The sequence below is a fragment of the Fulmarus glacialis genome, unplaced genomic scaffold (genome assembly GCF_000690835.1).
Source record: "Fulmarus glacialis isolate BGI_N327 unplaced genomic scaffold, ASM69083v1 scaffold2603, whole genome shotgun sequence".
In the NCBI taxonomy this organism is placed as follows: Eukaryota; Metazoa; Chordata; class Aves; order Procellariiformes; family Procellariidae; genus Fulmarus; species Fulmarus glacialis.
This window is the reverse complement of record NW_009203438.1, coordinates 155,465-180,884: the sequence shown is the minus strand read 5'-3', so window position 1 is coordinate 180,884 and position 25,420 is coordinate 155,465. Positions and strand designations below refer to the sequence as shown.

The window sequence follows — 25,420 nt, the reverse complement described above, 5'->3', positions numbered from 1 at the left end:
TTTTTTATTTAGATAAAATTAACTAGTATATGCTTTTTTTAGTTGTGCAATATGAATAAAACATTTGTCTTTGTGGAGCTGATTGTAATGTAATGTTCCTGTTGTTTCCAGTAGGGATTTGGGAAGGGAGTTGCTTTTATATATTGTCATACCTGGAGGTAAAAAAAGATAGATGTCCAGTAGGGAAAAGTGTTCATATGTAACTTCTGGAATTTTTTTTAATTAAAATTCTGTCACAGGCTTGCTAGTAGGTACCTTTGAGAGGAAAATCATCTTATTTACTTAGAATGATCTGTGACATATCTGTGGTGCATCCGAGTATATAAAGGTCATTGATGGATCAACCTACTAAAGGCAAGGGTTCTGTTTTTTCCTCTTTTTTTTTCTTTTTTGAGCAATATTTTTCACCATTTGTAACCATTTCACCACTGCAACTTTGAAGTGTAAGAAGATGTTTACAGTCAATAGAAAGAAAGCATCTTTTCTTTCATACCATACAATGTAATAGAAGTTAAAAGGAAGGTAGAAAAGGTAGGAAAGAATTGATAGGTATCACATGGCAATCCTGGTCCAACAGGACAAAACCTGACATTTGTCATCATCATATTCAATAGGTGACACCAAGTGTCAATACTTAGTTCTGAGCGTGCCATTATAATGGTGATAGGTGGTAAGGAAAGACTTTTTTTGATGTTTGCTGAGGTAATCTTATGCCCAGGAACAGAAGGAATAAGAATCCTTATGACTTTGTTCTAAAGAGTTGATTTTCATATGTTCCTAATACAAATTAGGGTTTTTTTTTAATGTGTAGTATAATGCACTGAATGCTAACAGTGATATCTTTGGCATTAAAATCTAAGCCTATGAATGTCCTGAAAATGTATATTCTGCTGGCTAGTCATACAAAATAGGAAAACAATGATTTAATTAATTTTCTTGTTTCCTCTGTTTCAGGAAATGGTAAATAGATGTCTAGATGGCCTTCTGAGTAGCATTGTGTGAGGCATTTCTATGGCCTTTAGCTTGAAGGGCAAATTGGTCAACATAAGTACCTTGGCTTATGGTTGGATTCTGTTTTCCTACACCCCACTGTAGGTTCACAATTGGTCTGCTGGAGTAACTGAAGTTACTTTGCAGCCTGACAGTGTAACTGGAAGCATAACCCAATTGTGCTGTGTAAATTGCTCCTGTTTTCTTTTTTATCCCCCTGTCTTAAGAACAAACTGTCAACTTTATCTGTCAACCAGCCAGAATCTGGCAGTGAAACATCTGGCTTAAACATCTGCTGGCAGAGGAAATGCAATTTGCATCTCGGCCAACAAGTAGCAAACACTGTATATTAGGGTTGCGATGGCAAGGAAACTCCATTTCCTTTGGGAACAGCAAAAGGAAGATGTGTACTGATGCTTCCTTGCCGTTGTAACTCTTGCTAGGACCTGATGTGTACATGTACACACACACTCTCTTAGAGAATATATGTATTTACTGTGCAGGAAACCTGGATAGGTATTTATTAAAAATGAAATTCACAATCTCAGCCATAAGTGCAAGGCACAGCTTCTCCAAATGTCACATAGATATTTCCTGCGTGGACATTCTGGGCTGAGTTTGAAACATAGATAAGTGATCAGATTAATGGAGCGGAGAAGGCATATTTGCAGTTGTAAGCAGACAGCTAAATAATAATAAAAAATCAGTAAGTAAATAATTAAATAAAAGTCAAGCAGCTCTTTTCTCTGAATGCGATTAAGGGGCTGTGTCCATTCAATCAGCGTAGTCGCTTGCATTTGATGAACTCCTGAGAAGTGGATGTAAATACTACTTTGAGAGTATAGTTGACTCAAATGTCCCTTTGCAATGATGGGAAATGTATTTTGGAATGAACTTCAACTCAGCTCGCTGAATCAGGGTACCCAGGGAAGTGGTTCTTTCCTTCAAGCCCTTGAGTTACTTTACACATATGGAATTAAAAAATATGTCCATCCATTTGTCCTAAGCTTTATTCCTGACACTGCCTCTGCTTCAGGAGGATTTACTAACCTGTAAGAAATATGACTTGACTGAATTGATTCCTATTGTTACTCTGTTCAAGTGGCATCTCCCAAACTGCTGCTGCAGCAAGATTCCTTTTGCTTCTTAAGGGAGAGCTCATGTCAATAATAAACACTGGGATCTTTGTTGAGCCTCTACTGTCTTTTTAAAAGTTTCCAATCCTGGAGATTTTTTGTGAGATATAAGCATAATTTATAGCATAATTTGTGATGGATGCAAACTAATTTACCTTGGAACCTGTTCCAAAGCATTGTCATTGCTTCAAATAACATCCCTGCTGAGATGGTAGATGGAAGTTGGCAAAGGGAAGAGCAAGAAAGAGGAGACCCCCTGAGGCACTTCAGTTGAAACAATGATGTAACCTGTCACTGAATCATGCGAGAAACTGTTAGGCAACTTGCTATGGACCATGACAAATCATCCCTGGAGGACCCCATAGGATGAACAGAAGTAGCTGTGAAGGAATACCATGAAAGCCCAAAGCTGTCACTGACTGCGAGGCTGAGTGGCTTTGTGCATGTATCTTACTGACCCTGTTAGATGAGTAAGACCTGGTGATTATTTGTCCTCTGGAACAAGGCATGAGGATTTATTAGAGTAAACAGGGATCTTGGAATAAATGGTGACAGCAAATCAGTCACTGACTACTGACTCATCCTGTTTTGTTTGTAGGCCAACAGCAGAGACCTTTAAATTAGGTTAATTCCTGCTTGTACTCTTCCTCTTGCAAGGAGAAAATTTAAACTACATATCAGAGGATCACCCTAGCATGGAAAAAAATCACCTATTTCCTTTCAGTATCCATATTGGTTGTTCTTTGTGATAGACTGAAAGGCCATCTGGGGAGAGCGGGGCTGAACTCTGATGTCTTTCTGCCAATTCAAGATAGCAAGCTCTGCCCAAAGGGTAGTGCCAGTAGCATAAGTTAGTACAGCCCTGTGGCATCCTATTATCTTCTCAGTGCCAGGCCAAACATTCACTTTTGGCAGTGCTGGGCCCAAGTCCTCCCATTCCAGCAGCTCTTTGGTGTCAATGATAAACAGTCTGCTCATAATGATGGGGCTTGGCATTCTTTTTCCAACTGTTGCAGCAGTAGGCAATGCATCTTGTATCGTGTGTGCCAACAGTGTGTGATAACATTAAAACTCTTTCCAAGTGGAACTCTTCCTTGGCGTTTTACTGATAGACAGGTAGAGTGACAGACCTGTAAGAGGCAGGAAGGGAACCTGCAGCTCCTCACATACTCACATCTTTATCCACAAAAGGCCTCTTGGCCTAGTTAATGTCTTTAGGTTACTTGGACGACAGCTTATAGCAGAGCAGGCTATTCTTCTAATGGAGCTTTACACTTGGAACAAACTGAAAGAAAGGAGGCATATTTGCAGAGGATGGTTGGTAGATTTTTGGTCTTGTCTTTGATGATAGCTTTCAACTTTTTTTTTTTTAAGGCTTGCTTAGTTCTTGGCGTGGTGGAGAGATGGTCTTCTCTACATAAGAATGAAATGTGAAATTCCTGAGCAGCATGGGAAGCTCAAAAGGAAACACTGCAGTGGGGATATATGCTGTGTTGGTTTGCTGTTGCCCATGAGTCTCAATACCTTCTTCTTCTCTACAGTGGACTATTTCTATGCTGTTTAAAATATTGTTTGCTTTTCTGTACAACCCCTGAACTTGTTGGTCAAGAAAGACTTTGCAGCTGATGGGAGTTAGCATGAGAGATAAGTAATTGGAGGTTAAATGATATTCACTCTGAGTTCATGGAAGAGATCTATTACTGGTATGAATGTGTCTAAACATCAAATGGGCTTGACTGGGGAATCAAAGAAGAGAAAGATGGGATAGCCAGATGCCACAAGTGAAGCAAAACTATCAAATATATGATGGTTCGAATGTATGTTAAGCACTAAGTAAGTCCTTTTAACTTTGTCAATGTCTTCTGATGGAATTATCTTAGACCTATACCAGCTGAATGAGAGCTGTGCTTGTACCTTCCAGAGGGTGTATTCAGAAGTATTCACCAACATATTGCATCTAGGGTGTAACTTCAATATTGAGGAAAACATGAGTTTGTGGTTTTGGATGTAAACCACCATTCTGTTAATTCATCCTTAGCATCTGTGAACCATTCGATGCAGTATTTCTTTTGGACAGCAACCAGTACTGTATGCTACAGAAGACATGAGAATCCTCTTCACAGACACATGTGGGGAAAAGGCACCATCCTAATCTTTAATCATTGGAGAATGGCTTACAACTGGAATCATGAGGGTTTTATATTTCCTCTAAAATGCTTCTACTTCGAAATTCAATGATTCTTTGGCTGTTTGAAGACTTAACACTTAGGAGATCACCTAATCACCTCTCGCTGTCTGATGGTGTAAAACCATGTTCTGTGATTTCTTCCAAGCAAGTCATATTCACCTGACTGAGCTGGGAAATGCTAGACTGAAACCATGCTAAGCAGTTTCAACCCATTTCAACACCTGCAAAATTTGTGTTTTACTAATGTTCACACACAATTGCAGCTACTGCCTTTCTGCTAGGCAGCAGCTGGGGGCTGATAGCAGGCCAGCTGCAGCCTGCCACAGCCACCGCTGGAGTGCCTGCGTGTATAAAAATGATAAAACAACCATCCCTACAGTTACCTAATTGCAGCTGGGATTTTGCAGCTGTGGAGTCACACCATGAGAAATACATTCAATGCTGCAATTCAGTGAGCGTGCTTTTCAGGCCAACAAATTTGCCTTGTGAGCTGAAGAGAAATGAGCTTTATAGACCTAATTCTTCCTTTTATTATTTTCCTGGTTGCAATCCCTTTTTGCTCTCTGTCACTGGTAATTTTCAGTGCTCAGGAATAGAGATAAGCATCCTTCATGGCCATCAGCCTTTGAGGACCACTAAGTAATTGCTTTCCTGGCTGTGGACAGCTTAAAAAAAAAAAAAAAAAAAAAAAAAGATTATGAATGTTTTGCTCTCTTTGAATCATCATTTTTCCACTTTCCTCAAATGTTTACTATGCGATGTCGGACAAGTCATTAAACTGTAGTTACTTTACCCATCTATACAGTGATGGCAGTAATACCTTAAAGAAGCTCTTTGGGCTTAATTTAATGATAATATAACTGTTTGAAACATCTGAGTGTTTGTTTGGAAAAAGATGGTCCTATTGAAATGGAGATTTCACATTAAAAGTACATTTGCCATACTCTGATGGAGGATGGGGATGATTTAATTAAAAAAAAAAAGGTAGATCTTTGTTATGGACATGCAAAAATGGCAACAAGTATGGCTGGTTTGGTATACTTTTTTTGCCTAACTCACTGGCAATTTTTGGTGATCAAACTTGCCAGTTGGCCAGAAAATCAGAACAAAAACTTTATCGCTTTTCTGGAAAATGTTACGTGTTTCTCTGACTTTTTTTGGAGGGTGGTTGTAAATATTGTTGTACCTTAACAAAAATTACAACTATTAAGCATTTTACAGCACTACATAGCAATATTAATTTCATAATGTTGTTGGAATGAAGCTGGTCAAGAAGGGTAGAAGACTGGTTGAAGTTTTAGCTGGGTCCTATCCTGTAAGCATCAAGTGACTTCATTTGCTTACAAATACTCCAAAAAGATAAAAGAAACAATAAAGGTGAGAAAGCTCTAATTTGCCTAAATACAACCCATGGAAACTGAAATATGTTGCCTATACGTAGGAGGAAGACAACTTAGATCTTAAGGTCTTTCCTGTGCCACAGTGTTTTCACAGTCGTGGTCAAAATAATTGGCAGCCTCGTGCAACCTTTATTCCTGTTGATCAGAATGGCCTACTTGAATTTGCACATTGATTTTTGTAGGGGATATTTCTGTGAGCTTATCTATATTGACTAAATGTTATGCAGCTGAGTCTTTAATCTCTCTTGTGTCTGTGAGTGGTAGGATAGCTTAAAGAACAAGGAGTCCTGAAGAAATTAAAAAAGGAAAAACGCTATCGCGTATCATCAGACATATTCTAGAGACTTGTTAGACCCCCTGCCTTTTATTAGCATTCTAAGCAAACACCATGGTTGTTTCTCTTTCAAATCCATCTTGGAATAGAGAAAATTTTATTCCTCTGCTTTCTTTCCATGTCATTCTACTGAGAGAGACACTATAGGTACATCTCCCCTGAAAACAGTGTCTTGAAATTGCATCTGGGGTTGTTTCTCAGCAGTGACAGAATATTTTCTTCTCTTCAGTAAAACAGTTTTGAAAACCTCTTGCCTCAAAGTTGGAGCTTAGCACAGTTTCTCCTTAGAGGCAAATGTTGTATTGCCCTGTATGATGGGCTTTGCAGTACATCAGTGCTGTCATTCACCTGTTAAGTCTGAATGTGTATTAACAGCTAAAATGCGTTAGCTCTTTGTTTATATAGACATGTGAAATATTCTTTCCCCATGAGGAGGTCAAAAAGAGTATGCTATTTAGACAGAGGAAAAACTGTAGCCCTCAGTAGCTGATTTCTGTAAAGATAGACAACATGGTCCTATTCTTTGGTTAGTATTTAAGCATGCTGAGTTAGGTCAACTAGCGGATATAAATTGCTTTCAATGACACTGTGTCAATTTTTACCCATGGGCCTTCTACTTAGAAGAGCTATAGCTGTAAATTACCTTTCTGTATGTCTTACAATAAGTAATCGATAGGTCATCTCAGAATTCTCTTCTCTTCTCCTTTTCTCCACATCTAAATAAGGGACTCTGTCAGCCTGGTACTTTGTCATCTACTTTCCTATGAAATATTTCAACTTTTGATGATCAGGATCTAATATTCTTAACTCACTGAAAAAAGGACAGTGCCTCTTATCTGAAAGATTTTTAAACTCTTTGCTACTAAGATTGGATACTGATCGTTGATTTTCTTCTTGGGTTTCTTCACACCCACCAATCCCAAAATATTCACAGTTCATTCTCCTTTAAGAGGTTATTCTTGTATTATATTACATTAAAAAAAGTGCGTGGAGGGGGTGGCAGGGAAGAGCTAAGGTAAAAAAACCCCAGATGTTTGGATAAAGCACTGTATCCCCCATTCTGGAATATTGCTGATATCTTCTCATGCTTCAAGCTTCCTGATTCAATTTAAGAACAGAGTTAAAAATGAACAGTAAGGGTGATAAATTAGTTGCCCTGATGTGTGGTGTTTTGTTTTTTTTTTTTTTCCTTCCTTCTTGGAAGCTAGTTAAGAATTTCCTGACTTTGGAAGATGTTGAGTGCTTGCAACTCTATTGAACTTCAATAGGCAGTGATGAGAACTCCATATTTTGAAAAATCAGGTCATTTATTTCAGTATTCAAGTAACTTCACTTTACAAATCTGTTTCAAGAGGGAATTTTTTAATCGTACTAGTCCCCAATTAAAATTTGTCAATTGCTATGCAAAAACAGCTTAATTTTTTGCTCACACAAGTATATATGAACCACTTTCATATATCTGTTCCTATCTAGTGCCCTAGTTTTTCTTTGCTAGAAACTTCCAGCAAGACTGCTACAGTTAATGTGTTCAGCATGGTATCTACTGCAAATCTTTCAGCTCCCCTGAGATTCTGATTGCACCTCTTAGGAATCTTAAATCTCTCTATGCACCCTGAATTTTCAGTGCTAGCTTTACTTAGCACTCAAATGAACTCTCTTAACTCTTTGCCCAATTCTTGCTAGGATTTGTGAGCTTTCTGGAGAATTTGGTTCAATTTTGTGATTTTAGAGTAATTCTATCTGTTACTGCTTTTTATATGTGTATATTTTTAATTTTTTCTGAATGTTTTGCAGAGCTCTGCAAGCCCATCAGGTTTCTCTAGTGGATACTTTATTTTAATAAGTGTGTATTGAATGCTTCGTTTAACTTTACTATTGTGAAGTGCCCAGAGACACTGTGCTTGGATGAGCAGTTATGTAAGTGCAATTTGTTTTAGTTTTTTAGTATCAGAATTAGCATTCAGCTGAGGTTTGAAGGCTCATAGTGCATGTGCATGGGGGAAAGTAAACAAATAAAAGAGAGCTTAGTGCATCTAGACATAACCCCAAACTGCTTGTCTTCTCTGTGACTGCTTGCTCTATTCACTGGCAGATCAGTCCCCCAAATGCCCTTCTAGCAATGCCGGAGTGGCTGTTGCCTGATCTCTGAGGAGACACTGAAGGATTAGCTTCATGCTAGCAGAGGACTGAATTTGTTTTGCTGAGAATTGCAGGATGCAGAACTGTTATCTGTTTGTCTCTGACCCTCCCCTCCCCCCCCCCTTTATTTTTATTAAATAATTATTGTTTGACATGCCCATCCTGGTGAACAGATGCTTTATTAGTAAAACTTCTTTGTCCACAGGTTGGATGTGGTCTTGGTAGTAGTTGCCAGGTTTCGTACAGGGACAATTCAAATTCGTCATTTGTGGGGCAGGCCTCAGACACACAGTTTCTCTGGCCTGGGCACTAGAAGAATTCAATCTTTCTTCTCCTCTTAACCTGAGATCCTTACAGAACGGATGTGGTAGGGGAGACGGTACACATGTTTTTGAGCAGGACAGTCCGCAAGAGAGTGAGTGGCATTCTGGGATTTTTTTTTTCAGTAACTGGAATGACTTATCAAACTATTTGCTATGCATCTGTTACAAGCTATTGCACAAAGCGATCTCCAGTTACTGGTAGTGATGGTATTTCTAACTCATTGCTCAAGTCTTCCAAAACCTTCATGGTCTCCCTGAATACATGGGGGAATCATGCAATGTGTTAACCAGGAGCTCAAGACACTGGAGAGAAGTATTGTGTAGGGGTAGAACATCAATGAGAAAGATATCATGTGCTGGCAAAGAAAGAATGCAGGAATATGTCTGGTTAAATGGAAAATAGTCACTTCCCTTCAAAGTCAGGTGGAATGTCTAACAAGAAAATAAGAGATGGGGTGTGTTTTGGGGTTTTTTTGTGTGTGTGGTGTTGGTTTTTTTTTTTCTGTTTTGACTTGGAAGCTGCATTGCAAACAGGTCTGATCCATAAATATTGTTCATCTCCACAGAAGGGAACACTTATTGCAAAGAAAGCAAACAGTGGTTTATAGGAACTCTTGACTCCTCAGTGGAATTCACAGGCAGAGTTAGAAGTCCTGTACCAGAAAGGAGAAATAGAATCATAGAATCATTAAGGTTGGAAAAGACCTCTAAGATCATCAAGTCCAACTGTTAACCTAACACCACCATGCCCACTAAACCATGTCCCTAAGCGCCTCATCTACACGTCTTTTAAATACTTCCAGGGATGGTGACTCCACCACTTCCCTGGGCAGCCTGTTCCAAGGCCTGACCACTCTTTCAGTAAAGAAGTTTTTCCTGATGTCCAGTCTAAACCTCCCCTGGCGCAACTTGAGGCCATTTCCTCTCGTCCTATCGCTTGTTACTTGGCAGAAGAGACCAACACCCACCTCGCTGCAACCTCCTTTCAGGTAGTTGTAGAGCGCGATGAGGTCTCCCCTCAGCCTCCTCTTCTCCAGGCTAAACAGCCCCAGTTCCCTCAGCTGCTCCTCGTAAGACTTGTTCTCTAGACCCTTCACCAGCTTCGTTGCCCTTCTCATGTAACAAGCTTGTATTCATGTGTATCAGTGCTGAGTAACCTGTGAGGAAATATTACTTTATTGCAGAGAGATTATATTTGCCATGCAAATAGCCTGTGAAGTTAGTAGAGATCAAGTCCCATAACACTATTGCCTACTATAGTGGGAATTTCCAGTGATGATGTAGATATTAGCAGTAATATCTTCATAATCATATTGGGTTTACAGCATGGCTGGAAAACAAAATGGCAGGGGGGAGATGGAAGAAAAAAGAGGAAACCCTTCTAGTGTGAGTGACTAACACAATCTAGTGTTACTTTCTTTAGCTAGCCTGTGCCTGCCTCACAAAGGAAAGGAGTTGGCAAGCTACATGCTTGGTTTTGTGTTATTTTGTAAGCTACCACTCAGCATATTTCGGTTAACGCTGCTTTGTCAGAACTATAATTTACTAATGGAGGAAGTATATTGTGTCTTCGTATATGTCAGCCTATGGCCAATTCCGCTATAAATCACATCACAGCCTCATGTACGGTGAGGTCCCTTTTTGTGCTTCTACACTGAGCTGAGCAACTTGGTGATAAAATGAACCTGCTCTGTGCCTGTTCTTTTTTTAGAGAAGAAAACCAGCATCTTTTTTGAGCAATGGGAATTAATACTGAAGGATGAATGTGTGAGCCTACTCAGCATTACAGGGGGACAACCAACTCTGCCCAACCTAGAGCAGACTTTTTTTTTAAAGTTTATTATTATTCTCTCTTCAGAAAACAACAGAACAAGTTTGGCAGAACAACCTTCCAGCCTCCTACAGGGCTGAAAATATATGTGCTCAAAAGCATCTTATTTTGGAATACCACCACCTCGTTGTTGTGCAGGTGTGACTTGCAGAGACTTATCTCTGCTGCTTGTTTTTAATGAGGAAGATGGCTGAGGTGATGGAGAATGGGGATGTAACGCACCTCAGCTTGGGAGGAGTGACTTCAATCTTCCTCACCTTCATCTCTTTCTTCTTGGCCTCTTTCTTCCTTTTCTCCTTTTTTCTGTCTTCTTTGCCAGCTGGAAGGCAACTGTCCTGCTTTGCTGTGAGGTGTTAGCTTGCTGAAACAAGTCCAATTCCCATACAAAGCTTTGTAGACTCCAGATTTCCAAGCAGAGTTGTCTTCTAAGATAGGGGGACAATGCCCTAATCAATGCCTAGTCCATGAATCCTGGACATTAGAAGCAGAACAAAGCCTTTTAGATGATGTTGGACAGGGTTAGGCTAGGATGATCTAGTGACGGTCCAGGAAGAAACTGTATCTTCTGCAGGGCTTGTCTCGTTGTTAAAAAACAAGTACAACTTTTTTTTTTTACTATTTACTGGCAGTAATGTTGGGTTAGGCCAATTATTCTGTAATTTATTAGCAAAATATTTGGAGGAATCTGAACTTTCTGACTCAGACCAACTGCCTTGATAGTTTTTCTTTCCATTCTAGTTACCTCTTCAGTTCCACAGAGTAGAGGACACCAAGAAGGAGTACTACCTCCTGGACTACTTGGCTAAGTAAGGATCCTAGGAGAAGCTAATGGAAATCTGAAGTCATCACTGCACATTCCTTTTTTTTTTTTTTTTTTTCCTCCCCCTGGGCCTCTACGTGCCCCTCTGCTTGTGATTCTCGCTATTAATCTATGATGCCACACTTTGCCCTTCTGCATTATTTATTTTGGTTTAAGTTTTAGAACAATCATCAGCAAATTGCAATTTTTAGTACTCATTTATATGCAGAGATCACACTGGTTTAACTAACAGATTTTTAAATCAACTCAGTTAATTCAATGCAACCCATATGTGAGCAATTAGCTTAAGTCAGTTAAGAATCCTCTTCAGCTATATGGATATAAGCCACATTTAAAATAAGAAAGTCAGAATACAGGAATTAGAAACAGGCTAAAGGACATTAATTTAAAAATAAAGTTTTAGTTAATTTGATATGCTTTCATCAGATCTCAAGTTTTTCACCGATTTATTGCTTTATTGCATGAGTGGCTTCACTTCTCAACATCCCTGCCTGCAAAATTAGGATTTGCTGACATAACTTGTAGGAGGGTGTAAGTGGGGTTGTTTCGGAAAATGTGTTTTTTCCCCCCTATAGAAAGCTTGAGCTTTTCTATGAATAATGGATGGTCAAAAATGGAGCCAAATCTTCCCATTTAAGAACAGTGTTTCCATTTGGAAGTGTCATTGTGGTGCCATTTGGGAGTTGTTTGGCTGGGGGAGCCAGGACAACAACTCCCATGTAGCATCATAATTCTGCATGTTACTGAATTGCTGTCATGCAGTCTTGATGTTGCACTAGGGGACGTGTGGCCTAGCCAAAGAGACCCTCTGCAGAGAGGAATTGGGTGCCTAAGAAACCTCAAATGCATGTTTTCTAACATCTGCTGAGACATATCTCTTCAACAGATCTGATGTTCTGGATGGTACAATTTGGAGTTTTGACTGAAAAGTCAAAGTTTTGAGGGGAATGGGGTGTTTGATTGGTGAGGAAAAGACAACTCTTCTTGCAGAAAGTAGATACTTGTTATAAGAAACTTCTTGAGCTGAAAATTGACTATTCCATCTAAAACCATTGACTAAAAATGCTGTTTTAAGGCTTTCCTATCAATGACATGTAAAGTATTTGAAGATCCTGAGAAGAGACTCTTGAGATGACCCCATCTCATGGACAATGTCAAGAAACTGAGAACCCAGTTTTTATTTGCTCCCTGAATCCTTATTTGCTCCTTCATAATATAGTACAAAGCACTATTACTTGCATTTTTCTCATAAATGACAGTGCAAAGCGTAGGCAACTGCAGGTGAATGAATTATCTGGTATTTAATAATTACTGTTGTTACAACTACAAGAAATAGAAATCTGATGGGCATCCTTTGATGTGGAACTGGGAGGGAGGTTAGCTTATCTCTGACAATGCTGTTAACTCACCTTTTCAGTAGATCACGTGAACTTTTTGTCTTATTATATTATGACATTGACAGCATGAGCTGGGGTGGAGCAGATCTCATTCTGCATCTTTAACTGGTTTGTGTCCAAATGTGACTTAATGAAACGTGTCCATAGAGAGAAAAGGAACCCTTATATGAGAGGGAGCTGAGCAAAGATAGAGACACGGTTACATGCACCGAACAGGAAGAGCACAAACTGCATCATTTATCTTGGGAAGCAAGGATTGTCAATTGTGACAAAATCAGTCAGATGTAGCAAGTGAAACACTGAAGGCTCATTATGCTAATTAGTATCAGTGCTCAGCTGTAGGGAGATGAGAAGAAGCTGGCAGAATGATACTTTAGGATAGCGTTTGCCCCAGAGGAAGCATTACGCATCATGGATTCATTAGTCGGTGCTGGGAGGGAAGAGTCATATAGCAGCCACGGTCCGAAATGAAATGGATCCTTTCAATGGTATCCTTAAATTGGTTGGCATCCAGGTAGCACAAGTGTCATTCAGGAAATAAGTTTGGCATTGTGTGTGTGTGTAAGGTGCGATTTAAAAAAAGAGAAGAAAGTAGTAAAAAAATTTCCTCTTAAAGGCCTACAGATAAAACAAACTAGGCAGTAAGAGTTCACAGTGCAATTGAAAAATCACCGTTGCTTGGTAATTTATGGGGATCTCTTAGGAGAAGTTGACTTTCTGGCCTTGGTTTTCATCATCTAGTTAAACAGCGCATGCCTGCCTTGGTGCTCTAATACTAACTCTGGCCTTTACTCCTGACGAAAGGAGGTGTGATAGTAAGATGTGGTGCAAATGAGGCTTGAGGGCAATTAGCATTGCAGTAGGTCATAAGTAAATGGGGAGGGGAGTGTAAATATAATTTAGGAATGAAATGCACACTTGAAGAAAAAGAGAGATAGAACAGGGATTGTGGCTGCTGAACTCGCAGCTGCTTTGGTTATGTTGGGAAAGCAAACTGCTCTTGAACCTGTTCTATGTAGGCATTCTAGCATTCATGTTGCTTGCAGTCAGAAGGAAACAGTGAGTGATCAGAAATAAGTTGTTGGCTGCAGTAATGCTTATGGGAACTGTTTCATTCATCAGTGTCTGTGTATATGCCTTGCAGCTATTCACCTGTATTTACTGTAAACATGGGAAAATCTAATAACTTCACACCCTGAACAAAGGAAGAACATCACCTTCTTCATTCCTTGGAGTAACCAGGTGAAGGGATCAGCTCACTGCAGGGAAACCGTGGGGCTTGCCAAGATGCAAAAGTGAGATGTCCCAGAGGGAGCTTTAAGTGGCCCACTTTCGTGATAGGAAAGATATTCCACCATGAAATTAATGGCGTGGTCCAGAGCACAGTAGGAAAAATACCCTGCCCTCTAATCCCCCAACTTTGATTCCAGCTGTAGAGTGCTGTAGTGCAAGTCTGTATGCATGTCTGCTATAAAAATGAAATAGATTAAATGAACAGGTCTACAAAGAGGTCCTCAGCACTTCATATTTTCTCTTATGCCGTTAAGGCACAGCAATTTCAAAGGATGGAAGACTAGTTAGCTGTCATTTTGAAGCTTCTGAAAAATATCAAAACATTTAAAATCCAGACTGTTTTACATCACATAAGCATACTGGTTCATTGGATTGCTCTCAGTGTAAAGCCTCCAATATTTACATTGTTCTGGTGATATTCTGTTTCTGGAATGATCATTGGCATCACAGGGCAGTACCGTGATGCAATGCCTGGGTGGCATTGCATGAGCATCTCTCTGGAACGGGCACATGATGAATATAGTCATCATGGTTTCAGCATATGAGCTTGAACAAAGCCAGAGTCAAAACCAGAAAATAATGGTTATATTTCTGACACCTTCCTTTAAATTATGAGGGAGGGCTTTGCTGGTGCTGCTGCTTCCTCACAGCACTGAGTCTTGCTTTCTGAAAAGATTTAAAATCAAGAGAAATTAAGGATTCTTCCCCCCCATTTTTTTCCTCCAGGTTGCTCTGAGCTTTCTGAATGGCAAGACCAAAACACCTTAATGCAAATATTCCTGCTTCTTCCTAGGCAGTAGTTATTTATAAAGTCCAGCATGCTGTGTCTGGTTGAGGCTGCCCCATGCTGCTCAACGGCATCCTGATGTTTACTTGTGCCTACTTCCTTTTATATAGATACTCTTATGCTACGCTAGTACTGCTGTCTGCTTTTAAGATGCACAGTGAATCGTGATGCTGCTCTCTACATATCAAACACAATGCATCCCTTTAGGTTTTATAGTTCCCTGTGCCCCAGGTGCTGTTATTATCAGTCCTGACATCATTCATTCAATATGATGGGCCCTGTCTTTCCATTTATCTGTAATGGACAGGAGACTTTGAATCATTTTATCTTCCAAGCACAGCAACATCTTTTCTTTAAAAAGTGAGTTTTCTCTCTGTTCATTCTTGTTTTCTTCCTTGTCTAATAACTTGTGCATTATATTTATCCCCCAATCTCTTTACTCTGCACCTCCTGTTCCCTTTCATTTTGGTTTTTTTTCTGTTTTGTTTTGGTTTTACCTTTCTCTCTTCCCCCACTCCTCCTATTTTGTACCTGTGCAGGGCACAGATCCAGGCTCATCGCAATCAACTAAAAGGTTCTATTGACCTTATCAAACCTTAGGTTAGACCAGGTAGCATCTCTCTATCCGTACACATGGATCATGCAGAATTTAGCGCAGTATCTGAGGTTACCTTGCCCTCAAAGTCAAGCAGGCTTAAGAGTAAGACAACAAAGAAAACACATCTTTAGTAAAACTTAATGTCAGGCTTTGAGGTACAAGATTAAAAGCAAGGTCTCACAAGTGCGAACAGATTTGAAATACAATTCTATCTTAAACTGAACAAGTCTGTTCTTTAGCTACTTAACCTCTTTCTCATTAATTCCCCATGAGATGTCCCTGCCTTCAGAGCAAGAGTCTAATGCTTCAGTTAGAAGAGCAGTTACCTCCTATGGGTTCAGAAGGGGAATCTCCACCTGATCTTTCTGTCTGTGGTGTATTGACTTCAGATGCCAGGAATCCAGTTTTCATGGAATAGTTCTCCTACATGACTACCTGCATTTGTACATTTTTAGAGCTGAGGATTGCATAGAAATAGGAATATTCTTGGTGGCGTATAATGATGGTTTGAAGCTAGCAGTCACCAACAAATTCACCTAAGGATGAATTGGAACCAGTCACATGAGCCATCTTTTCTCCAGGGACTGGATGGCTTGAATGCTTTGGTTTTATTCATCTTCCTAGACTCTGGCACTATTGGAGTACATCTGAAGGACAGATGGCCTAAGTGTTTCTTTTCTTGGGCAATAGTAAGTGCTTGCCCTGTATCATTGTGACAGTCAGTGTTTTCTGGCCACATCCATTTAGAAAAGTTTAGTTAGTAAGAATCGGAGGATCTCTTCTTCCACCAGCTCCATAGTTTCTCTTGAGTCATTCTACAGAGACCTACAGAAATACCACTAGGGTTTGCTTGGAGAAAGTAAAATGTGTTTGTTTCATCTCCTTTTGCTGGCTCCACTTGGTAGCCATGCACTGCCTCCGAGACCACTGATAGCTATCGCACAGGCTGATACACATCAAAGAATATCCTGGCTGTATAAAGGTAGAAGAGGAGGCAGGGCTATTACAAAAGCATCGGGCTTGTGAACAAGAGAAATGCAGTTTAATTGTTTTGCATATATCTGTGTAACACATCTGGGTTGAAGATATATAACAAATAGCAGAATTACAGGTAACCTGTATAGAGATGCAGAGGTGGGGTTTTCTTTACTTATTAGAATTCTTTTTGGCAAATGTTTTCATAATTTCTTTTGAGCTGCTACTAGTCCCATCCAAGGTGGCAGGTAGTCTTGCTAATGCTGCAAGGGAGAAAAGACACATAAAACATTTAAAGCAAATATAATAGCTTGGAACTGTGTTGTAAGAAATGCCTTTGATTTGAGCAGTGAATTTCATTAAATCCTGCCAAACATTAAAGCCAGTCTCAGCTTCCCAGTCCCTTTATTTTGGTATCAGCACTTGAGATCAGCTTAATATTTTACCTTCACCCTTGGTTGCAGAGCATAATGGACGAAACCATTATCTGTGAATGTCATCGCTATTAGGAAAGAGAGAGAAGAAAGGAAGGGGTAAGGGGGAACAGGGCTGGCAGGGAGCTGGGCCACAAAAATAAACAGACTTTAAAAGTATAATGGGAGGAGGGAGAGGGATGGGAAAAATCAGCCTCTCATAATTAAATTAAAGTTTTGCATCTCCTTAAGAACTGTGGATACAAGCTGCCAGGCTGAGGCCTAATATTTAAAGGTCATTTAAATGAGCAAGAGATGTTAATTGTTGAAGGGACAAAGCTGAACTTTGTCTCCCAGCTCTTGCCTACATGCAGAGATGTTACCTTCCTTCCCTGCAGTAAATAAGAGCTTTCAAATTATTGTTTTAGAGTAGGATTACGCTTACTAAACTAATATTAAGCAACCAGCAGCATCTGTGAACTGCATGGGAGGGATTGGTTTGTCATATGGTCACCTCTAAGAAAATTTTTATCAGAGCAACAGAGTTGGTAAATTTTATTATGGACAGAGTAAAACCTGTCAAAAGAGTGAGGGTGCTGTGAACCGCAGAGATGGTGGCGTGCTGCGTGGAAACTGTGCTGATGTACGAGTAATGCATTGCAGTCCATGGGCCACAGCAGAACCAGATTCTGCAGTAGAAAACACCAGTGCCTTGTCACACCATCTACTTGGCTTTGATGCGTGTTAATAGAGTTGATTAAAAGTTTTCTTACATGCTTTTCTAACAGATCGTGGGATTTCTTTATATGTTCTGAAGGAATAAGGAAATTTTTTACAGAGGCTTTTAGTTTAGTCTGAGAAATAGTGAAATAAAAATTGAGCTTGGGGTTGGTTTGACATTAATCTTTGTATTTACTGAATCCTTTTAGGAGTAGTTTTCAGTTGTCATGTTTCTACTCCCCTGTATGTTTGGCTTTGTATATTGGACTCTTCCAGCGTGTACCAAGGCATTTTAGCAAAGGGACATGTGCCGGTGGTTTGAGTAGACATAAACTAGCATCAATCCCAACAGGAAAGGTTGGGGAAGTAGTTTTGTGGGGGGTTTTGTGAGCAATGACAATGTTGAAAAAGTATTTCTGTAGGTCTGAAATAACAAGACTTTTTTCTTGGTTTTTCCTTCTTGATGTTAAATTGAAGTATCAGAATAAAAGTCCAGCTATCATTCTTTCCCTCAGAATGGAAATTCTGTTGTTATTTTCAATTAGTTGTGCTCCCTCACATATCTGTGGTGCAGGAAGACATCATACGCTTATGTCAAGGAAGTGTTTGGGTCTTATTTTTTTACTGGTCACATTGGGGAAAGATGAGTTTCCAAATGCAACCCAATGACTCTTTATGTGGAGTTGTACCTATTGAAAGTAAACCATGTAAGCACACAAGTTCTTGGCAGAAATACAGCTGCTAATCTTAGTTGAGCAGCTGCTGTCCTGAAGATCAGGAGAGGTGAGCCTGAAAGTAACTTTATCTGAAGAGCCTTTAAGAAACATAACAGAAGTTGTCATGTTTTCATGTAGAATTTTTGGCAGAAGCATCACAGCAGCATTTGCCAACTTCACGTGTTAGCTATTGCTAATGTTTTCCGATTCACCGAATGAGTAACATGGGAACTATGGATTATGAGGAAAGAAGGGAATTCAGATAACAGTGAAACTAGAGTAAACTTGAAATGGATCTTGTGATGTTGCCAGAAACCCCAAGATGGCATCAGAGACCTTGTTTTTCTACATTAAAAATGTATGAAATATTCGTAGTGACTCTTATTATTTCTTTGTCTTCTGTTCTTAACCATGTCTCCATTGTTTATATATTTTTTTTAAATTTCTGCTTTACGACCCTTTTCTTCAAGCATCATTTGCAAGGCGTTGATAATGCTAAAGACGCTACATGCAACACACCCTAGCTGCAGTGCGAGGCTCTGCCGATACAACAGACCACATCCCCAGGAATACATTTGTACTTTATTTTGTTCTAGGAGGCTGGAACAGCAAAGCTGGATGCAACTCTGTAGCTAGAAATTCACCCAACACTTAGGATTTTTTTTTTTTTTTTTTTTTTTTTTTTTAAAAGCACAAGCCAGCCCAAGTTTACAATGCCACTACAAGCATTCTAGTGCTGAACTGGATAGTATGGAGATGATGAGGACCTGCCATAATCTCTCATGTGCTGAGGGTTGATTCCTGAATTTTATCAGCACACTGTGATTTGAAAACTGTGACCCAAATTTATAGCAAATCCTTTGAGGAGTGTGAGATGTCTCTGATCTATACACGGTCACTAACAAGGGAGATTAGTTGCATTTTGCAAAATTGTACAGTGAAGTATTGCTCCATACGGTCAAGTATCGTGCACAATCTTCCACTGATCACTGAGTCAGTAGCAGAATATGTTCAAGCCAACTAAGGGAAACATTTTCTCAGTGCAAATCTGGGATCCTTATTTAGCTTTTTATTCAGCCTTTGCAGTGAAGCTAGGTAACTGTTCTACATAATGATATAGCATGCATCAAGATCTTCTTGATGTGCTTTAGATAGCTGCATTTCTTGTGAGTGGAGAAGCTTAAATGAGATATCCAGCTCATCTCATTTAAGTGCATTCATATTTCAGACTGGTCGAAGAGATTCAAGTGCCTGTCTTCAATTAGAATGAGTGGGAGTTGGATGCACTTGTTTGCTGTGGAGGTTTTGAGAAGCCTGTACTCTATGTAAGCTGGGTGAATTTCATAGATAACGCAGAATTTAGAACACTTCAGAAGACTTTTTGTTTGTAAGTAGTCTTTTAATTGTACATACTTAGGTAAAGGAAAAACTGCATCTATTGTCAGGACTGCAACTGTGTGAACCTTGGAAGGAAAGGAAATGTTAAAATTTATACATTATAAGCACCTTTGAAATATAACATGGACCGTTGGTTCATTCCAACCCAATGTTCAAAACCTTTATATCTGTGTTCTAATCGGTATTCCCAGTCCTTGTGCCAGGGCTTGCCAGAATCAGAAACTTTTTGGAATCAGCTGTTGTTTTGCTAATTTTCGATGTGTTGCTTTCTGATTTCAGTCACCGTTGTTCATTGAGTGGGGATGATCTGAACAGACAGTGGTTGACACCCAATTCCCAGCTCCATCCAACTATTTACCATGCCAAAGGTCTTCTCTATTACCTGCGCAGCATTGGCCGGGCTCCTCTGGTGAGTCTCTTCCAGGATCTTTTGTGAATTAGTGTAAATGGATTGCTTACTGTAGTTGTGTAAACAGTCTTGTTTTAGAGCTAGAGTGATTTGGAAAGTACTGTTACACTTTCATCTTACAGAAGTGTCTTGAAAGTCTTGGATATTTAATACTTACTGAACCTTCTAACCAACAACTTCAAATTCCAGAATCTCTGCACACGTGGAATATAAACGAGTAAATTCCTTAAAGCTCTTTAGTACCATCGAGGTACTCCAACTAAACTAGATATTGTGTGTAGGTTATGCTATCTTCATGGAAACGATAGGAGAAATTCCACAAAGATTTAGTCTGAATGGATGGTGCAAAAGCCCATGTTGGAACAACCCATGCAACCACAAAAATACATGAAGCAGCCCTCAAAATAGCTGAACTTCCATGCTGCTTTGGTGATGGGAAGAAAATGGCTGCCTTTGACGAGTATCAGAAATTCATGAGGTGGGTCTCATCTCAAAGCTGCAATTGGGATAGGGCTGGGATCCATCCCATCTGCTCAATCTTGTCACCCAGCAGAATGAAAAGATAGTTCTGAGACCGCGGGAGAAAAACCGCACGGAGGTCCAAATGTTAATGAACAGATGTGATGCACAGACTGGCAGGTTGGCTGCTAATAGCTACAGTCAGGCAGGAGATGTCCAAAGACACAAATTCCTTCTGGGTTTGATGAGAAAATCTCCAGACAAGGTGAAAATGTCTGTGACCTTCTTTAAGTGAATTCTTGTGGGAATGTGCTGGAAACTCAACTCACCTCACAACTCAACTCAGCTGTGAATTTACTCGCCAATCTTTTCCTTTGGTTCAGAGCAATGTAGGATCTGTCTTGTTTTACCCTGCGATTTGCTATCTGGCCTTTTTTAATACACAACCATCCTTGTGATATCCAGGTGCGTAAAGTTGAACACGCATTCAGTGCAAGTTTTCATCATTGCTGAGTGAAGGGAGACTATTGATCCTATCATCTCCCTCACTCACAGGCTGCATGTCAGACTTGGTAAACTGATTTTTTTTCTTTGCCTTTGAAGAGTACATTGATTTTAGTTTATACATGTTCAAAAATGCCTTTTCCCTCCTCCAGAAGAGAGCTGTGTTTCTTCTTTTTCCTTTTTCTTTTTTTTTTACCTCCAAGACCCCATGGAGCCAAGTTCACTGATAGCCAAATGATTTCTGTGAAGTGTTTTAGTTTAATTTATCCTGGGATGTGCAAACAGTTTCTTCAAAGCAAAGAAAAGCTGCTTGCAGGAGAAAAGGAAAAAAAAAAATTAAAGTTAACAGTCTTTCAAACCAAAGCCATTTTAATTGGTAACTTCTATAGATAACAGCCTGATAAAAGTGCTGCTTTTTTTTTTTTTAAAAAAAAAAAAAAAAAAAAGGAAAAAAAAAATCTTGTTGGCTCTGGGAACCCTAGTAAGACCAGGCACTGGATGCACCATGGCATTGCAGCCCTCTGCTGCATGGGATCTCCTTTCGACTGAGAGCAGCAAAGTGGGAGCGTTGGAGACCTTCTGTCTAGGAGCAGCTAGGTCTGATGGGGAGAGGGAAGTTGCTCTCTCCTTGAGTATTTGTGGTGAGAAACTGCTATGGTTTAGAAGTTATAGTTGACAATGCAGTTGCAGCACGCAACAGGGAACCTGCAGCTTGTACGGAGGGTCTGAGCTGCAGTGAAGAGCAGGAAGCCCTTGGAGGGGACAGAAAGAACTTCCTTCCAGAAAGGACCAGGAGGCACCGAGTGGAGTTTGCTGCCATTCAAAGGCATTATATCAAGCTTGGAAACAAGTATCTGCTTGCAAGGATGTAGCTTATTGTGAGGAAAAAACGCTAGGCATGTCTACTTCAAAACTTGGAAATTCAAAGTCCTCTCCCAACACCACTAAGGAAAAAAAAGAGAATTTACCAAAAAAAAAAAAAAAAAAGATATTTCAAAATGTTCTATTTTCCAACAGATTTTCTTGCTTCCCATTTCCTATTTTGCTTTTTCTTTATTTTAAAAGGTGCCTGGTTCTGTGACTCATGAGGAGGATTGTTTTTGAGTTAGAAAGCAGTCCTTACCTTTAGGATGATCAGTGCTGGCAAATAACTTTAAATAGATAAAAATTTGCATGTGTGTCTTGAGTTACATCCCCGTGAGTGCAAGCCTTGGGAGTTTGAGTGGTTTGTGTGTATTAGTGTCCCAGCCACATGGAAGGAAAGGCTGGAGAAAAAGGACTGGTAGGTCCCGCGTTCGCTTAGTGTTTGCCCAGACATATCCCAGGAAGAATTCTGTATTGGGTGCTCAAACTACTAAATATACCTTAGCATTGCTGGACGATGAGGCATAAGCTACCCTGTAGTGTGAAAATGAGGCAGAAGAATGTCTTATAAAGAACAATTGATTATATAAATGTTGGGAATGACTGCAGTATCCAGCAAACTTAATTAAAATATAGCTCTATGCAACTTGCAAATAGAATTAAATTATTTCTAGTAGCACTGACTCTGCTGTGGAAGCTGGCGACGATCAGTGAAAGATCCCATGGCCTGAAACAGCAGCAATATTTCAGAACCTGGCTTTGATAATCCTTTACGAATACAGAAGTCTCATTCCAGTCCTGTCACTAAAGACTAATCTGCAGGTTTGTTGAGGTGCAGAATTATAGACCTGCTACTGATCAGGCAGCCCCGCTATCTGCCTATCTGATCATCCCTGTGTGCTTTCTGATACCTAAAATAATGTTTTAGGCAGATAATATATTGTGTCTTTTGCGTGTTGGTAATTCTGTAAATTGGCAGGTAATTGATACCCAATTGAGCTGGGTTCTCTGCTTGGAAATAAGACGAAAGTTATAAAATCCTCTTTGATATTCATAGGAATAAATTCCAGGTGGTACCTGTGGTTAACCTAAACTATGACTGTGTATTGCTGATAGCTTAGATGAAACACTAGCTGGAAAAATGTCTGTCATTAAGAGAACCAATAAAAGCAGCTCTTTGGAAGGAGACATTACAGGATAATTGCATGTGGTTCGGACAGAGTTACTTCAAGTGCAGGGGTTGCATAAGCCCTGCAGAATATGCAGACAACCTGAGGGGGCTGAATCTCTGGGGCCCGTGCAATATTTGGTTTTTTTTCCTTTGGGAATGATGCTTGTTGTAGATTTGCACCGATGAGCAGCTCTCAGACTGCCCTGTTTGTCCTCCCCTTTCTGCCTTTGCCGGGTGGCAAGGGTGTAAGTAAAGCAGGAGCAGTTGTTGCTGGGTAGGTCGCTGTTCACGTGCTTCAGGTGTGGAAGGTGTGTACTGCAGGGACAGGGATGTGCAGAGCCAGGGCCCTGCAAAGAGAGCTGGAGGTGAGTGGTGGTGCAGGAAGGAAAGTTGACATGTTAGAAACCAAAAGAAGGAGCAGCGTATAAGCTATAAGATATGTATAATTGTCCAGTTAATTAGGAGCACTGAGAAGGTTCTCTATGCATGTGTGCCTTAGCCTCTCCAGTATGTCAACCTACTGTTTGTCAGAGGAGCTGAAAGAATGTACATGCTCAATTCCTAGATAATTAAACTCCCTGACTTGCTGCAGCTAAACTTAACTACTGTGTAGCTGGTAAACAAAGATACTAGGGCAAATCTGGCCCTAACAGTTGGTGGAAGAAGCTCATCTACTCCATCTGTTTCTCCCCTCTTGTATATGTATTTATGTAAGAATATGTGTATTTTTTTTACCCCATATTTCTCCCCCATCTCTCTTTATATTGATCTATAATTCTTCCCTGCATTCCTACACCCATTCTTTTGTCTCTGACATATGACCTGGAAAACTCTTTCAATGAAATCTTGAAGCTCCTTTCTACTCAGTGGTAAATACTGGTTTAAAATTAACCAATTTCTTCTCTTTAGAAGTTCTTGTCTTTTCATTGACAGTTTTCTGAATATTTCTGATAAAGACATGGAGAATATATGTAACAGCAGTGTATATATTGACTTCATATCTCAGAGGGCACTGAGATTGATTATTCTTTAAGACTTGGTTCAATATTTACTTCTTGGGTCATTAAATCGTGATTTTCATTTCTATAGGAGTCGATATCTGCCTATAAAGGCAATCAAAACTTCTGCTAAAACTGGGAATGTGCCTAGTTTCTATGACAGCTGACATAAGAGAGATGGATTAGATAGACAGATAGATTAGACAGTGTGGAAAGAGATTATTTGCCATGAAGATAGGTCATGTTCTGTGCTTGGCTTCCAGGAATTCATGCAAAGATCTGACAGCATTGTGCAACGCAGTTGCACAATTATATTTTCCTGAAAATTATGTAGCACAGGTTTTGAATTTAAACAACCCAAAGTGATGATCAATTGCTTGGGAAAGCACAGATTTCAAATCTCATGAGGATAAAGCCGGAGTTTAGGAGTTTAGAAGTGGAAAGAGCCTGACAAATTGCTCTGTTGTTGTATCCTAAGTTACCATGAACCCTTAAGTTCCCGAGTTGCCATGGATTCTTGCACAGGTGTCATGTTTGTTTCTGCTGCAGATGGAAATGCACCAGTCTTGACTCAGGATCCCTGAGTCATGTCAGATTGAATAGATAAAGCAAGATAGAACTGACTAACAAAGTTTGACACAGGTTTGACACATAGCACAGTCTAAGCTCCTCTGAAGAGACCTAAAAAAAACATTAACCCCCCACTATAGTCTTATAGTGCTTATTATGAATATTTCTTTTTCGTTTTCAATGTTCAAGATTTTTTCCTTCCCCCTCCCCCCCTAGGTATTCTGTGACTACCACGGACATTCCCAGAAAAAGAATGTGTTTGTTTATGGCTGCAGCATCAAGGAGACCTTGTGGCAAGCAGGCTGTGTGGTTGACACAGCAGTTATCACAGAAGATGTTGGCTACAGGGTAGGTTCATTTTGTTCCTTTCTGCAATTACTGGCATGTATGTGCACCTACGCAGCTAGTTAAGATAAGGCCAGCTCACAGATTTTGGAGATAGGTGCAAACTTCCCTTACTCCGGAGGAGTAATGGTCCAGAGAGTTTCAAGTCATGCATATCTTCATGCACCGGGTATTAGCAAGAATATTGTCAGTAGATGGGTCCCTATTTATTTCATTTTAGTAAGATGCTGTGTTATAATCTTTGGCTACAGACTAATAGGACTGCCATATTTTTGTGTGTTTCATAATTTCTAAATATACATACACTTTTGTCCCCTCGCCCCACCATAATAAGAAAATAAATGGGAATTACGTAATGGTAACTGAGAAAATGTCAATGTGCCACTGTCCTACTCTGTTGAATTGCTTCATCACAAAATGCTCCTGGTCCCACTGAAACCACCAGAGAATTCAATGGGTGTCAAAAAGATCTAACATAGTTATCTCCACAGCGAGTGCTTGGTGTCATAGCTAGGGAAATTTTTCTGGAATTAGAAAGAACAAATACTAAGATCTGTTTTATTTCTACTTCATGTGGATTTCTCATTCATCAAACTGTTCTTGAGATTTCCTGCCTGTCTCTTTTTTTGTGTCTGTTTAGAT

General features: G+C 39.8%; 1 protein-coding gene across 1 annotated transcript in view; it reads left to right on the top strand.

Moving 5' to 3' along the window:
- The window catches only part of AGBL1 (ATP/GTP binding protein-like 1), a 231,620-nt gene that overhangs the window by 77,237 nt on the left and 128,963 nt on the right, over nt 1-25,420 (top strand). Inside the window, exons 14-15 of the mRNA XM_009574625.1 lie at nt 19,738-19,867; nt 24,650-24,781. Coding sequence (XP_009572920.1) covers nt 19,738-19,867; nt 24,650-24,781 — 262 coding nt within the window. The remainder of the gene's footprint in view (nt 1-19,737; nt 19,868-24,649; nt 24,782-25,420) is intronic.